The sequence below is a fragment of the Dermacentor variabilis genome, chromosome 6 (genome assembly GCF_050947875.1).
Source record: "Dermacentor variabilis isolate Ectoservices chromosome 6, ASM5094787v1, whole genome shotgun sequence".
In the NCBI taxonomy this organism is placed as follows: domain Eukaryota; kingdom Metazoa; phylum Arthropoda; class Arachnida; order Ixodida; family Ixodidae; genus Dermacentor; species Dermacentor variabilis.
Genome location: NC_134573.1, coordinates 165,048,137 through 165,061,016, shown reverse-complemented (window position 1 = coordinate 165,061,016; position 12,880 = coordinate 165,048,137). Strand labels below are relative to the sequence as shown.

General features: G+C 47.9%; 1 protein-coding gene across 1 annotated transcript; it reads left to right on the top strand.

Annotated features, from left to right (window-relative positions):
• Positions 1–7,824: 7,824 nt before the first annotated feature.
• LOC142585666 (cuticle protein 10.9-like) lies at positions 7,825–12,880 on the top strand. The gene is made up of 3 exons (XM_075696600.1): positions 7,825–8,054; positions 9,608–9,640; positions 11,780–12,880. The coding sequence occupies exons 1-3, from the start codon at positions 8,046–8,048 to the stop codon at positions 12,107–12,109; spliced, it is 372 nt and encodes a 123-aa protein (XP_075552715.1). The 5' UTR covers positions 7,825–8,045; the 3' UTR covers positions 12,110–12,880.

Below are 12,880 nucleotides of genomic sequence, written 5' to 3'. Positions count from 1 at the left end.
ACGGATAATCGAAAAGCCTCCTAGGTCACCACGTGCGACCAATTGCTCAAAGAAGCAGAGTCGCATGGCCACTGTCCTTATACTTTCGCTTAGGGATACGAGGAGGTTTGTCTAGCTGTTCTTTAGCGCAGTTTTCTTTTTTTGACGCAGCGGGAGGGGGGGGGGAGGGCGTTACAGTAACAAAAACTTACGGATAACTTGTTGTTTTGACACGCGCTGTCGCCATAAAATGAATACGGAGTCGTCATATCCATTCATTAGGTTGGGCATGAAACAAAAGAAACGACCAGACGACACGAGCGCGAAATGTCCTCTCAATTGCTCTCGTGTCGCCAAGTCCTTTCATTCATCCGTGTGTTTCATGCACAACGCCAATTATGATCAGGCACCAACTCACCCACTTTTCAGTTTGTCAACTGTGTCGTCGCTGCCCAAAGGAATATGGCCCACTTATACGGAGCACAAGAATCCGCGCATCAACCTCATTAATTGCCTTCTTTCCTAGACGCCTGTCGGGCGTCAGCCATGAAACACAGGCAACCACCACACGTCACAAAAAAGCATTATTGATTTATCTTTTTTTTTTCGCAAAATCGAGTTTCCGCACATGCGTTTATCGTCGTGTTAAATTGCATCACTACGTGTTTTAACATGACGAGTCACGTATGCGCCGTACCAGCGATTTCAAGAGAAGTGAGTGGACCTCGGTGCACGACATTGTGACAGGCAATAGATTTACTTCTTTTTTTTTTTTTGTGAGAATCAATTTCCGCTTTATATGTTTCTTCGTCGTGTGAACTGGCGCTACCACCTGTATTAACATGACGAGTAATGTATGCGACAAACGAGCGAGAGAGAGATAGCAAAGAGAGGAAAGGCAGGGAGGTCAACCAGACGAGCGTCCGGTTTGCTACCCTACACCGGGGGAAGGGAAAGGGGGAACAGAAAGGAAAGCGGAATAGAGGGAACACTCTCTGTGCACGCAGCAAAGTGCTTGGAAATCAGTCAAGTCAAAGCAAGTGCTCCGTCGATACGTTAGGTTGCCGTCAATCTTGGTGGTTCATAGCTGGTGGTGCACGTTGAAGTTACCAGTGAAGAGCAAGGATCCGGTGGGCCTCAGCAGGACGTTGCGGTGCGTGGAAGAATATTTTTAAGCTAAACCCCAGCCGTTCTGACTTCAGTGCGAATATAATGATGCGACTGAGCCATGATGCTTACTTACGAACGAGTGATTTTAACAGAAATGAGCGGACCTGGCTGCGTGACATTGCGCCGTGTAACATTGTAAAGTGCGCTTATTCATTATTATTATTATTAGCGCGGAAAGTCATCTGCGCACGTTTATTCATCACGCTTTCGAGAGAAATGATTGGGCTTGGATAAGTCGACGTTTGGGCCTACCTTTCCTTTTTCGGGAAATCCAACATGCGAATATCTGTTTATTCATCGTGCGTTATGGGCTTCAGCATGTGCACTGGTAGTTGGAGGGATTAATACTCCGAACCAGTGCTTCGTATGTTTTCGAAGGGAGGAGGTAGGGCGGGGGGAGGGGAGGCTTGAACCTACCCAGTTCTCGAGAACGGGAAGGCTCAGCCTCCCCCCCCCCCCCTACCCCCGCAGCCCGCTCTTTCCCCTACATTCAATTTGCATTAGCTTTACGCAGGACAGACCCAATATCCAAGCCAACTGTCTGGTCATATTCATACTATAGGTTACGCATGAAAAATGCGGGCTAACGGATGGACCAGACGACTCGAGCGCGATGTGGCTTTTACTTTGGGCTGGTTTTGTTAAGCCCTTTCCTTCATCCCTGCTTTTTCCTCCCAACTCGCCCAGCTTTTAATTTTTTCAACTTGGTCATCGCTGCACAATGGGTTACCTTATCAATTGCCTGCTTTCCTATAGAACCCTGTCGCGTGTCAACCACAAAAACGCACGAAATCATTCCATGTCACGCAGGAGCGGCTTCATTGCTTCGCCGCGAGACTCTGCGCAAAACAGAGGGCACCCCAGTCTACCCCCACTACCCCCACTCTCTTTCAGCCTCCGCAAATGTTTAGAGCACCCCCCCCCCCACCCCCCACACCCCACCCCATCCACCCCTTTGCGTCTTTTTCCGGGTTTGGCGTTGTTGCCGTGCGGCTGGTTGTTGTTGAGTCGGTTGCTATCTCGGCGGATATATTTGTAGATATGCGTCTGCAAAAGTTGTACGTGCGCCGAATGAAAGTAGCAGTGAACGGGCTGATTTAACCCTTGTATGCTGGCTAAGTTGGGCGCCTCTGTCCAGCGTAAGAAAAAAAGAATGACAAACTTGTTACATATCACCTGAACATAAGATGTCGGCTCAAATATAACTCTAAAGTGTACCAGTCTGTTAATGAAATTGCGATTTCTATTTGATTGATTATTTGATTCACTGTATTTTCCTAAATTTAGCCATTCGGTATACGTGCCACTATGGGTGCGCATGTTCTACAATGGAAGGCGCAAAATGTAATGATATGATGGAAATTCACCAAGGACATAAGTAAGGCTGTCCTGTTCTCCATTGTTGTTCACGCTTTATGTTAAGGGCATAGAAGGACGACAGGAACACCATGAATCGGGGCTTGAGTTATCCTACGTGCGTAATGGGCAAATGGTGCAACAGAAGATCCCCGGACTGATGCATGCGGAGTACAATACCCGCCGCGGTTGCTTAATGGCTATGGCATTGCGCTGCTGCACGAGGTCGCCGGATCAAATCCCGGCCAAGGGCGGCCGCATTTATATGGAAGCAAAATGCCAGAATGTCCGTGTACTCATATTTAGGCGCTCGTTGAAGAAGCCCAGGTGGTGAAAATTAATCCGGAGTGCCGAAGTGCGGCATGCCTCATGATAATATCATGGTTTTGGCAAGTGAAGCACCCTAATTCAATTCAATTCAATTCAGACGACTTAGTACTACTAGCGGACAATGCAAGGGAGTTACAGACACTTGCGAATACCTGTGACAACGCAGCGACAAATCTACGCTTTAAGTTTGGCCCTGCGAAATCGGGAAATACGAGTATGATGCTTAATGAAGAGGCGAGTAATTACGTGGTGTCAACTGAACAGCAAGTCATACCCTTGGTCAAGCAATATAAGTACCTCGGCGTAGACATAAACGAAAGGAAAGACTTACTCAAGCACCCACCAAGATATTCTGAAAATAAATGGGAAGCGTAATGCAGCTATAATGAAACGTAGAGCCCCTTGGGGCCACAATAAATATGAGGTCCTGCGTGGAACCTGGAAAGGAGTAATGCTAACAGCCTTAACGTTCTCAAATGCCATTCTGTGCTTAGGATCAGCTATCTTGTCTAAGTTGCAAGTTAATCAAACATAAGTAGGCCGGTTGACTTTAGAAGCCCACGAAAAAAACCACAAATGAGGCAGTGCAGGGTCACAAGTTTGGACCTCCTTTAATGTCAGACAAGCGCCCCCCCCCCCCCCCCCTAGACCAACATTAGCTTGAAAAAAGAAAGCTCAAAAACACGCATCAAAATAAATGGGTGGCTAAAGTGCACAAGTATTTGTACCTGAAAAACGTGGACACAGAATGGAGGAACAGGTCAAGAAAGTTGGACACCAAGTACAGATTAATTAAAAGCGTAAATAGACAACCAGTGGTCATTAGAAAGTTAGATAAACAGAGAAAGCGAATTGGATGAAAAGAATGGAAACAAAAAAGACCATGGAGATTTACACGAACGTGAAGAATAATTTAGAAGGGAATATCTATACGATAACACAATGGGCAGTACCTTTCTATTTGAGGCTCGAGCTGGTTACCTAAGGACAAAAGTAGACCGTGCAAATATTCGCTACGAGATAAGGTATGTGTATGCTGCAGCAAAAATCCTGAGGCCACTCAGCGCATCCTAATGGAATGCGAAAAGATCCACCCAGTGAGACCCGTAGGTAATGTAAAGCTTCCAGGAACGCTTGTATTTAATGTGGACGGAAGCATCAACCGGTCAGCAGTCGAGATATCAAGAGACGTTTGGAGTATTGATGGAAAAAAATCACAGACGATTACGATACTCTCTAATCAGAAATTTGAGCGCTGTTCGGTACGTGCTTTCATGTGGCTATATATTCGCTGGCGCGGAAAATCTGTCTCGTGCGGCACATTGCAAACGGAGCAAAGTGTGGCGCAACTGCCTCGCTAATCGGGAGATCGCGAGGGGCACCGCTTGGATGAAGCGGGGGCCCGATTCACAAAAACCGTCGCAGACAGACCTCCGCTAAGGCAGCGCTTTGTTTTCATATATAGCACCGTTGGACGCAATCGCCGGGGACCGCCTGTGAACGGATGGATGACATCATCGTGGCCATGATCGCCGCAAAGCGGCATCACCCTTTTCTTCTCCCGCTTTCGCCATACCCTCCTGCTACATTTCCGCCTCTTGCTTTCACTGTAGCCTCCTTCTCCGCTTTCCTCCTCGCGCTCTCTTCACTTTTCATCCCCCTCTGCGATCCGCCTTCGCTCTTTCATCTTTCGCTCTGCTCGTTCGCTCGATTACGCCAACGACGTCGGCGCCGAGGTACGCCGGAGCTCAAAGCAGGAATGGGCGCTTAAGAGCTGCTCTCTAGAAGCAGGGAAGAGATTTATACGACAAGATACGTACAATTCAAGTGGAGAAGATTTGAGGAAAAAACAGGTTAAGGAGATGCACGCAAAAGTCACAGGCCTGCGCGGCACACGCAGCAAAGTCACAGCGTAAGCTCGAGGAGTGGCAGCAACTGCAAGGCTAATCCCACCAGTAGCCTACAACAACTCAACTCAACTCAACTCGGCTCCATAGGAGCTCCAGTTTCAGTAGCTCGCACTAGAGGGCCTTCGCGGCGAAGTTTATTCGCGTCGTTTTCACGATTTGAACTGTGCATCCGGCGTCAACGGCGAGCTGCGGTTTGTGCCGCTCCCTGCACAGCGGTCTGCTGAGCCAGACGTTGCCTCGTTGCAGCCGCGCGCGTAGCTCTACGATTCGATTCTTCAGCAGTGATTCGTACCTTGCGAGGAGGCACCATAACGTGTGCCCAAAAATTAAACGCAGATATTCAGAATGGGCATCACTTCCCTCGACCCGTGGCACAATACGATGCTTTTGATGATGATGATGGTTTATCACCTATCCTGCTTGAGTTAACCAGCTCCATCTGCATGCAGCATGCAGCTGCTACATGTAACTGGTACAGGGCGGGAGAGCTGGCGGAACAGAACGCAACTGCAATACAAAGTTTGCACGTATCGACGCTACGTGGCGCGCATGTCACACTGCGTGACAAATGGCACGATAAAATGCTAATGGTGATGATGCTGATTTATTGGCAATCCCTTTGAAACGGGACGGTGACAAACAGTCACTTAGCCTGCTTCATTTAATCGGGGTAGCTATATGTTCGTTTTTTCCTTTTAACATTGTATACATCTCCTTAATCTTCTTTTTCTTCCTCAAATCTTCTCTATCTACCTTGTATACCGCTGTCTATGAAACTGCTACATAATATATTCAACTACAATGCAAAATGTGCACGTATCGGTGCTGCGCGGCGCGCATGTCACATGGCGTGTCTCCTCGCACACTAGGGCGCGTGTGTAGGGGATTTTTCCGCTGCAAGCTAGCAAGAACTGGCGTGGCTCAAATGAATAAGTCAGAAAAGCAATAGAAAAATAAACCTCATGCGCAAACTCGCATAAACTGAAACTCACATAAAGTCTAAAAAGGAAACTCGGTGACACCACCAATTTTGAGAGGACATGAACCAGGTTAACCTGCAAGAAGGTTCGTAATAAGAAAGGTTATTTGTTCACTGTGTCACAAAAAATATTTACAAAGAGTTACTATCGATGTTATTTCCGCCGCCGTTTTATCGATCAGTATACATCAGCTTACCAGGACATGATGTATTTGCAAGAGTGCCCAAAATGCCAGTTCCCCCTTCAACAAAAGGTTTTTTTTTTTTTTGCGAATTACACACTGAAACCTTGCCAGTTTGCCCGTTGAAACTGTCGCCGTGTAGGCTTGCCTGAAACACTGTTTTATTCGTTGTAAAGATGCCATTTTATTCTGGGATATCCTCCATAGGAATTTGCAAAAATATTTTGATCTAAATTCTTGCAGTATCCGACATCTTGTTTTTCTGTGTGATGATATACCATTCGATATGTTTTTACTGATAGGCCTGCATAACCTGTGGAAAACTCGAATACAAGACCGAAATGCAGAAAGAATAATTTCCTCAAGATCGCATTTCACTCAAATGACTACGTACTTAAAGGACATTTACGATCAAGAAGAATGTCAGCTGGATTGGTATTAACTTTCGATTAGGTGTTTAACTTCTCTTTTCCAGTTTTTGTTGTGATGGAGGAAGTTTCTTTTTGTGACGTTCTCTTTGTATTCACTCTTAGTGAACCTGTGGTTAGTTATGACCATCTAGTGCTCACATTATTGTAAATAATTGCTGTACATACATAATTTCATTCAATGTGATAAATACCATGTTTGAAAAAAAGAAAAAGTGTTGGCGTGGCTATGTGGTAGAGTAGCTGACTACCGCGCAGCGGGCCTGTGTTCGATCCCGGTGGATACTGGGCTTCTTATTTTTTTTTTTCTTGTTCCCTGCGATAGCTGCGACGGACGCTGGCGGCGGTGGCGGCGGCCATTGGAATAAGCTCATAACTCGATGAGGATAGCTATAGGGGCTTGTTGGTACGGCATATCCTATTTTGGTTGTAGCGCAAACTACAACCAAAATAAGCGCTCATAACAGCTTACGCTGTCAAAATGCTAGAATGAAAAACATATGTATCGCATACCTGACCAGATCGAGCAGGGTAGGTGAGAATTTGTCGCCACCCTGTTTCAAAGGGCATGATAATAAAGAATTCTGTAGAGCCTGGCCTTGCAAACTTTCGCGGGTAAGAATGTTTGTTTTAGATGCCTTCGCCTAAACCGGCAAGCTGTACCGTAAAAAGCCCCGGAACATTACTATGTACAGCTGCAGCACGGACCGTACCGACGTGCCCCAGGTGCATGCCGCTACGAGATATTCATGCCGGTGAGCTACAGGGGAGCTTATAGCCGAAGTTGCCGTGGCACAGATGAAAATATTCCCCGCCATAAATAAAAGGAAAGGGAATGAACGCGGTGTAAGCGGCACACAAGGATAAACTGAGCCCGAGGGGATCGGATTTCCGATAGTGTAAATATTGCACTTCTGCCTATAGCTAGGGTTGCATCCTTGACCATGCTCCAACATGATGAGTTACCCGCCCCAGGCTGCGCACTGGAGCAGAAGAAGACGCCGCTCTGGTTAGCACTCCGCGTCCATCCTCAACCTCCTCTCCCTTCCGCCGTGGCGGCGCGGCTGAAATCAAGTAAGCACCGCGCGATCACGTTGGAAGCAAGAAGCAAACGCTGAACTGAGCGGAGGTTGCTTGAAAGGGGGGGGGGGGGGGGAAGGGGAGGATTGCATCGGAGGAACGGTCAATGATGGAGCGCCCCTCGGCTAGCCTTGTCGGCTACTCGCCAGCAATACGTCGAAGCAGCCGCTGGCTGTTGCGACGGCCGCAGAAGAAGAAACGCGTTTATAGTGGATGGTGGCGGTGTGTCGCTTCGCTCGCCGCCGAAAGGAGGATGAGTTGCGGCAGCGGCGGAGAAAGGGCTTTTCCGCGGAGAAAGGTGAAGTGAGCGCAGCGGGCGCGAGGGAGGAAGCGAGGGGTGGTGGTTTGTTGGGGGGGGGGGGGGGGACACCTAAGGTTAGCGGCTCTCTGCACGCGGTCGTGTAACGTCTGTGCTGGCTTGCGCGCTCGGTCTAAGGCCGGCGACGGAGGTGCTGCGCGATGTAGGACAGCGGAAGCTGATTGGCGGTGGAAAGGGCGATGGCTGGCCGGCTGAGAGTGCTATAAGAACGGAGATGAGCCGGGCTGGGAGACCCATCCGCGACTCGCGTCCCCAGCAGTAGTAGTGCCCGCCAACAAGTGCTCCGGACAACTTCCCCAACTAACCGCCATCATGCAAAAGGTGAGTGCATGCTGGGTAGGGCACCACTACACCCGCGCCGGCTTCAGACGCGGTTCCATGGATTTCCCGCCCCGTGCGCCACGTGATTCCACTTTTCTGCGTGACCGGCCGCATGTACTTGGAATTGCGGGCCAACTTTTCTTGCTAGCCCAATCCTCCTCTCCCACGCAATCTCCTAACGAGTCCATTGTCACGAGCCGCGCACGAGAAGCTGCCGGTCAATTAAGCCCTTTGTCATGAAGTTCGCTTACGGTTGTATTCGCTTCTAATTGTCTCTGGCCCCCCGTGCCTCTTTTGACCTCCGTGTTTTAATAACTCTTTCCGAACTCTTTGGTTCAGATGTCGATACAGCATTTTTTGTTCTTAGCCCGATTCAGCTTTCCACTCCCGCCATCGACGATTAGGGCCACTGTAGTTTATTCTGTGATACGCCTTCTGTTTTCTCAGTCAGTCGGTTCAACTTAATTTTACCATAGTCATAGTTCCAACGTTGAAACCTACGCTATTACAGTCGAAGTATGATGATTTTGAGTGCGTTGGGCTCCAGTTTATTGTCTGTATATTATACGGGCATATCTTTGTTCTTTTTCTTTCTGCAATCGGAAAGTTCTCACGTTGTTTCTTACATTTCATTTGCAACGAGCTGGTTCTATCGTCGACATGTGCACCGCCTACCTTTTGTATAGATACTGCAGTACTACATTTAACTACTGCCCAACTCTTCATGTGGATACTTTGGCTTCATATATTTTCTTTCGGTAGAAATTTGCACGGTAGGACTGTGGGCATCTCGCCTTCTTGTTATTATATTAGCCGCTCAGAACTTTCCTCTTGCCGCGAACCGCTTTCGTGATTTATACATATGCTCATTACAAGTTATGCGAGCATTATTAGATGCACCTAAATGTTGACGTAAACCTCGATGTTCTTTGAAGAAACACTACAGTGGATTACGAAGTTATTTGTTTCAGTTAATTACGCTTTTGTAGTAGTCAAATCGTGAAAGGAGGGTAGGCTAACGAGAGAAGGAAGCAAGAACGGTCGACGGGTGGCCAAGCGGCTCCGAAGTTCCCCAATCGTGACGTCATAGATTTTAGCAGAGTCTATTCGGGTCTAGACAACTGCCTATCGGCATAAAGAAATACTACAATGCATTCTAAAGGAACAATACAGTGAACGTAGAACGTTTCGAGAACTTCTGATGCGCTAAAACGCCCACGTACAAGAAAATACTTTGAACTCGGTGACGTAACACTGACGTGCCGGCGCGGAGGTATAGGCGCAAGACTGAAGGAGCTGAATTTCGGGCTTCGTTTTGTCCTGCACTAGTCGAGCTTTCTCCGTCAGACGCACAAATACAGGTCCTAAGCTGAATAATTTACGTGAGCAAACTAACTTACTGTCTGTTTAATACCTTTAGCTTTAAGCTTTATTTGGCGTTAATTATTTTGTGTGCGTCCGTTTAACGCTCTAGCGATATAATTGTGCGAAGATTTGTATATCGGTATTTCTAATGCTCCTTCGATTTCTTTCTTCTTTTCTCTTTTTTTCAGCTCGTTATCCTTCTGGCCTGCATCTGCGTTGCCGTAAGTTCTCTGTCAATGTCCTTCGTGATGCGCGCATGCCAGAAAGCAATGAGATTCAGTGAGACTGAAATACGCTATGCCAAGTCTGTAAGCCTAAGAGATTAGAGTATGCGGCGGTACAGTTCGAGACACATAAGCTGAAGCCGATCGCATTATTCTCGCCAAGGCTGTGGCACTTCGCTGCAACTCTTTAATTCTCGAAATCTGCAGCACGCTGCGAGAGACACACCACCGCGGCTCGTTATAGAGAGGCTTTCACTCAGTTTGAATTGAGATTTCTTTATTTATATAGAAGTGAAACAGCAAACAGAGGTTACCTAGGCAACAGATGAAGCGGTTTTATCCAAATGTGTTGTCTTAAACAGAGAAACTGAACTTCTACGGTATTTTGGGGAGCAGATTAACGATTTAAGGCTTCAACTGCTCTCTAAATATTAGCTGCAATTTCGTGAATTCTAATAATAATGATCCAACAGGTTTAGAACTCCACGTCGAAAACAGGCATTGCAATTCTGTAAGCTTTACCAGTTAGATCACTTGAAGCGCGCAACTATGATATCTTACTCCACAGCTCACGCGGAAACGCTATATTGCTTGCACATGTTTCACAAAAGCCCAGCTCAAAAACTGGTGGCATGTTTCATTGCAGTGCATAATGTGGCTATGTTGTGCGTTTTGTACGCCCTGACTGCTGTATCGTACAGTGTTCTGAGGTATGTTATCATCGCAGCGTTATTGAGTTGCGAGCTGATGCTTCACATTTATAAAATGTTCCGACTTTCAGCATTTTTTTTAACTTCGAGGGTTTCAAGAAATAATCTGCTCCAAACTGTGTGTAGACCCCAACTCGTAAATTCAAGAAAGCTCACGAAAACCAGTTCATTAGAAGCCACGAAATACAATTTCTCTTTTTCCATACGCTTAAATACGATCTGTTGCGGTCCCTCTTTCGACGTCAAATTTAATGTATGTCACTTTTGGACTTTAAGCTTTGTTCAATCCCGCTTGAGAAGGGAGAGCCCGCTTGACAATCGATGTATAAACTCAATGAATAGGATTTCCAGATGAAGATCTGTAAAAGGAACATAGACAGAAACGATGGTCACCCAGAACGACGCAACGTATAAGCAGTGGCGTGGACTTCAATAATGGCGCGAAGCTGTTCGAAAGCAACCAGTTTTACTTGGCTTTCCTGTGCCATAATTAGTGATACCTTGCTAGTCAGTGCAGCAATGTCCTATTGAACAATGCCGAGGAATATCTCATTTCAATACTCGACAGTACATTGGCTTCAAACGACCCGTGAGGACCTAATACGAAGACAGGAAAGCCAAGGACTTACGTCAGCAGTAAATCTGGGAAGTTGCGCGCTTTCTAGCAGCGACAGTCACAGGTATGCCATACCAGTGAGCGCCGCGGCATTAGTATGGAACAGTGTAAATATGCAATAGTCACGAAACCGGCTGCAGCATTTGTTACGGTATTAACCAGTGGATTTTCTCGGTTACGGCACGTAAGACGGCGCCGCCTTGGGCAAGCAATCTTGACCGAAGGACCTCAAGAAATAAGTTGCAAGTAACGCAAAGCTTGTAACTGCATAATGAAGCTGTGCGTGACTACACAAAGCAAACGCATTTCTCTGTCGGCTTTCATCACCAAATTGTTTCATAATAAGCAGGACCTCATACAGGCTTAATCGTATACTGAGTTCAGAATACTGTATTCAGAAACGATCTACTTGGTTGTTTACGTAGCAACGTGGTTGTCTTGTCATCTGCTGAAAATTTTCAGGGCTCTGGCCAAAACCTACGTCCACACGAGTGGCACTGAAGATGCCGCTGCATTGTTTTAGGGCTTTCAGGCCACGCGGCAGGATCCACATTCTGCCTCATATCCTCCTTTCCCATCTTCCTTTCCTTTCTCCTCACCCTTCTTACCCTTTCCCACGGTAGAAGGCAGCCAACCGGGCACTTGCTCTGGCTAACACTCGCTCTGCCATTGCCGTACTGCACGCTCTATCTCTCCTAGACGAGGTGAAGCGCGGATTCGGTTCGATGCGAGCGTGGCGTGAACGAACCCTGTAGGGGGCTCAAAGTTCGCCTCAAGCTCTTCGCCTCAAACTTCCTCCTCTTAACGCAGGCCGCACAGCGGGGCTTCGCGCCGGTGGAGAACTACCCGCCGATCCCGTACTCCTTCAACTACGCCAACCAGGACGCCGAGGGCACGCACACGCACGAAGAGAGCGGCGACGGCAGCGGACGAGTCCAGGGCCGCTACACCCTCTCGCTGGCCGACGGCCGCACTCGTACCGTGACCTACACGGCCGACGAGAATGGCTACCGCGCCGAGGTCGTCACCAACGAGCAGGGCACTGAGTCCAAGAACCCCGCCGACGTCGTGATTCAGTCGAGCGCCCTGCCGGGACCCGAGGCCGCCATCGCCAACGAGCCCAACCGCCTCAGGGGCTAGGTTGCCTTGAGCAAGCTTCCCCACTGATCACCTCCGCTTCCTGTGTGTGACTCCGTGTATAACGGCTACGGAAAAAAAAAAAGATATACCCGACGCCCGTGTGGCTCGCACGCGGTGTGTCGAGCGGGCGTTGTAAATTTTTCTTCCTCCTTCCCTGTCGACCCCTTCCCGCTGTGTCTCGTTGTTTCTGTGCTTTGTTCGTGTTTATTTGTGGTCGTCTATGTGTATCTGTTGCGTCGGGTAGGTGTTCGTCATGTCTTTGTTGGTCCCTCTGTATCCCACTGTGTCGTCTCCCCTTGTACAACTCGATATCACCTCGTTGAGATTAAAGTTGCCGCTGCCTCAAGTGACACCACAGGGTAATCGTCTTCTGTGATGGGTGCCTTGCTGTTTCGATTTATCTGTATTTTTTTTTATATGGCCTTCGCTATGGAAGCTGGTCGGTGCAGCCGCTGGTCTACGGCTTCTCGTCTGGGAAGTGTGTTTACCCTCCCAGGCGAGATCTCTTGCAGCATCTATCTTCCGTTCCTAGTTCAGAACCTCTTCATCAACTCGCCGGGTTGGCGCACTCAATGCTCCACACGCGGGTCGCTCATGAGTGTTTGTCCCGACTTGCCGAGTCACCTTGTCATCGCCACCCACTAAGTGCCTCGCTCCAACTACGCGCCGCTGCTATGGAAAAACAACAGCTTTCCGTTGTTGTGAACCTTGGTTGTATTTTTTTGTTTTTGTTTTGACGTGTGCTCAATAAACAATGTCATTCGTACATGA

Excerpts from the sequence above, each read along its gene's own strand:
- LOC142585666 (XM_075696600.1), top strand. Across the intron at positions 9,641-11,779 it reads TGGCCTGCATCTGCGTTGCC|GCCGCACAGCGGGGCTTCGC; the intron begins GTAAGTTCTCTG and ends CTCTTAACGCAG.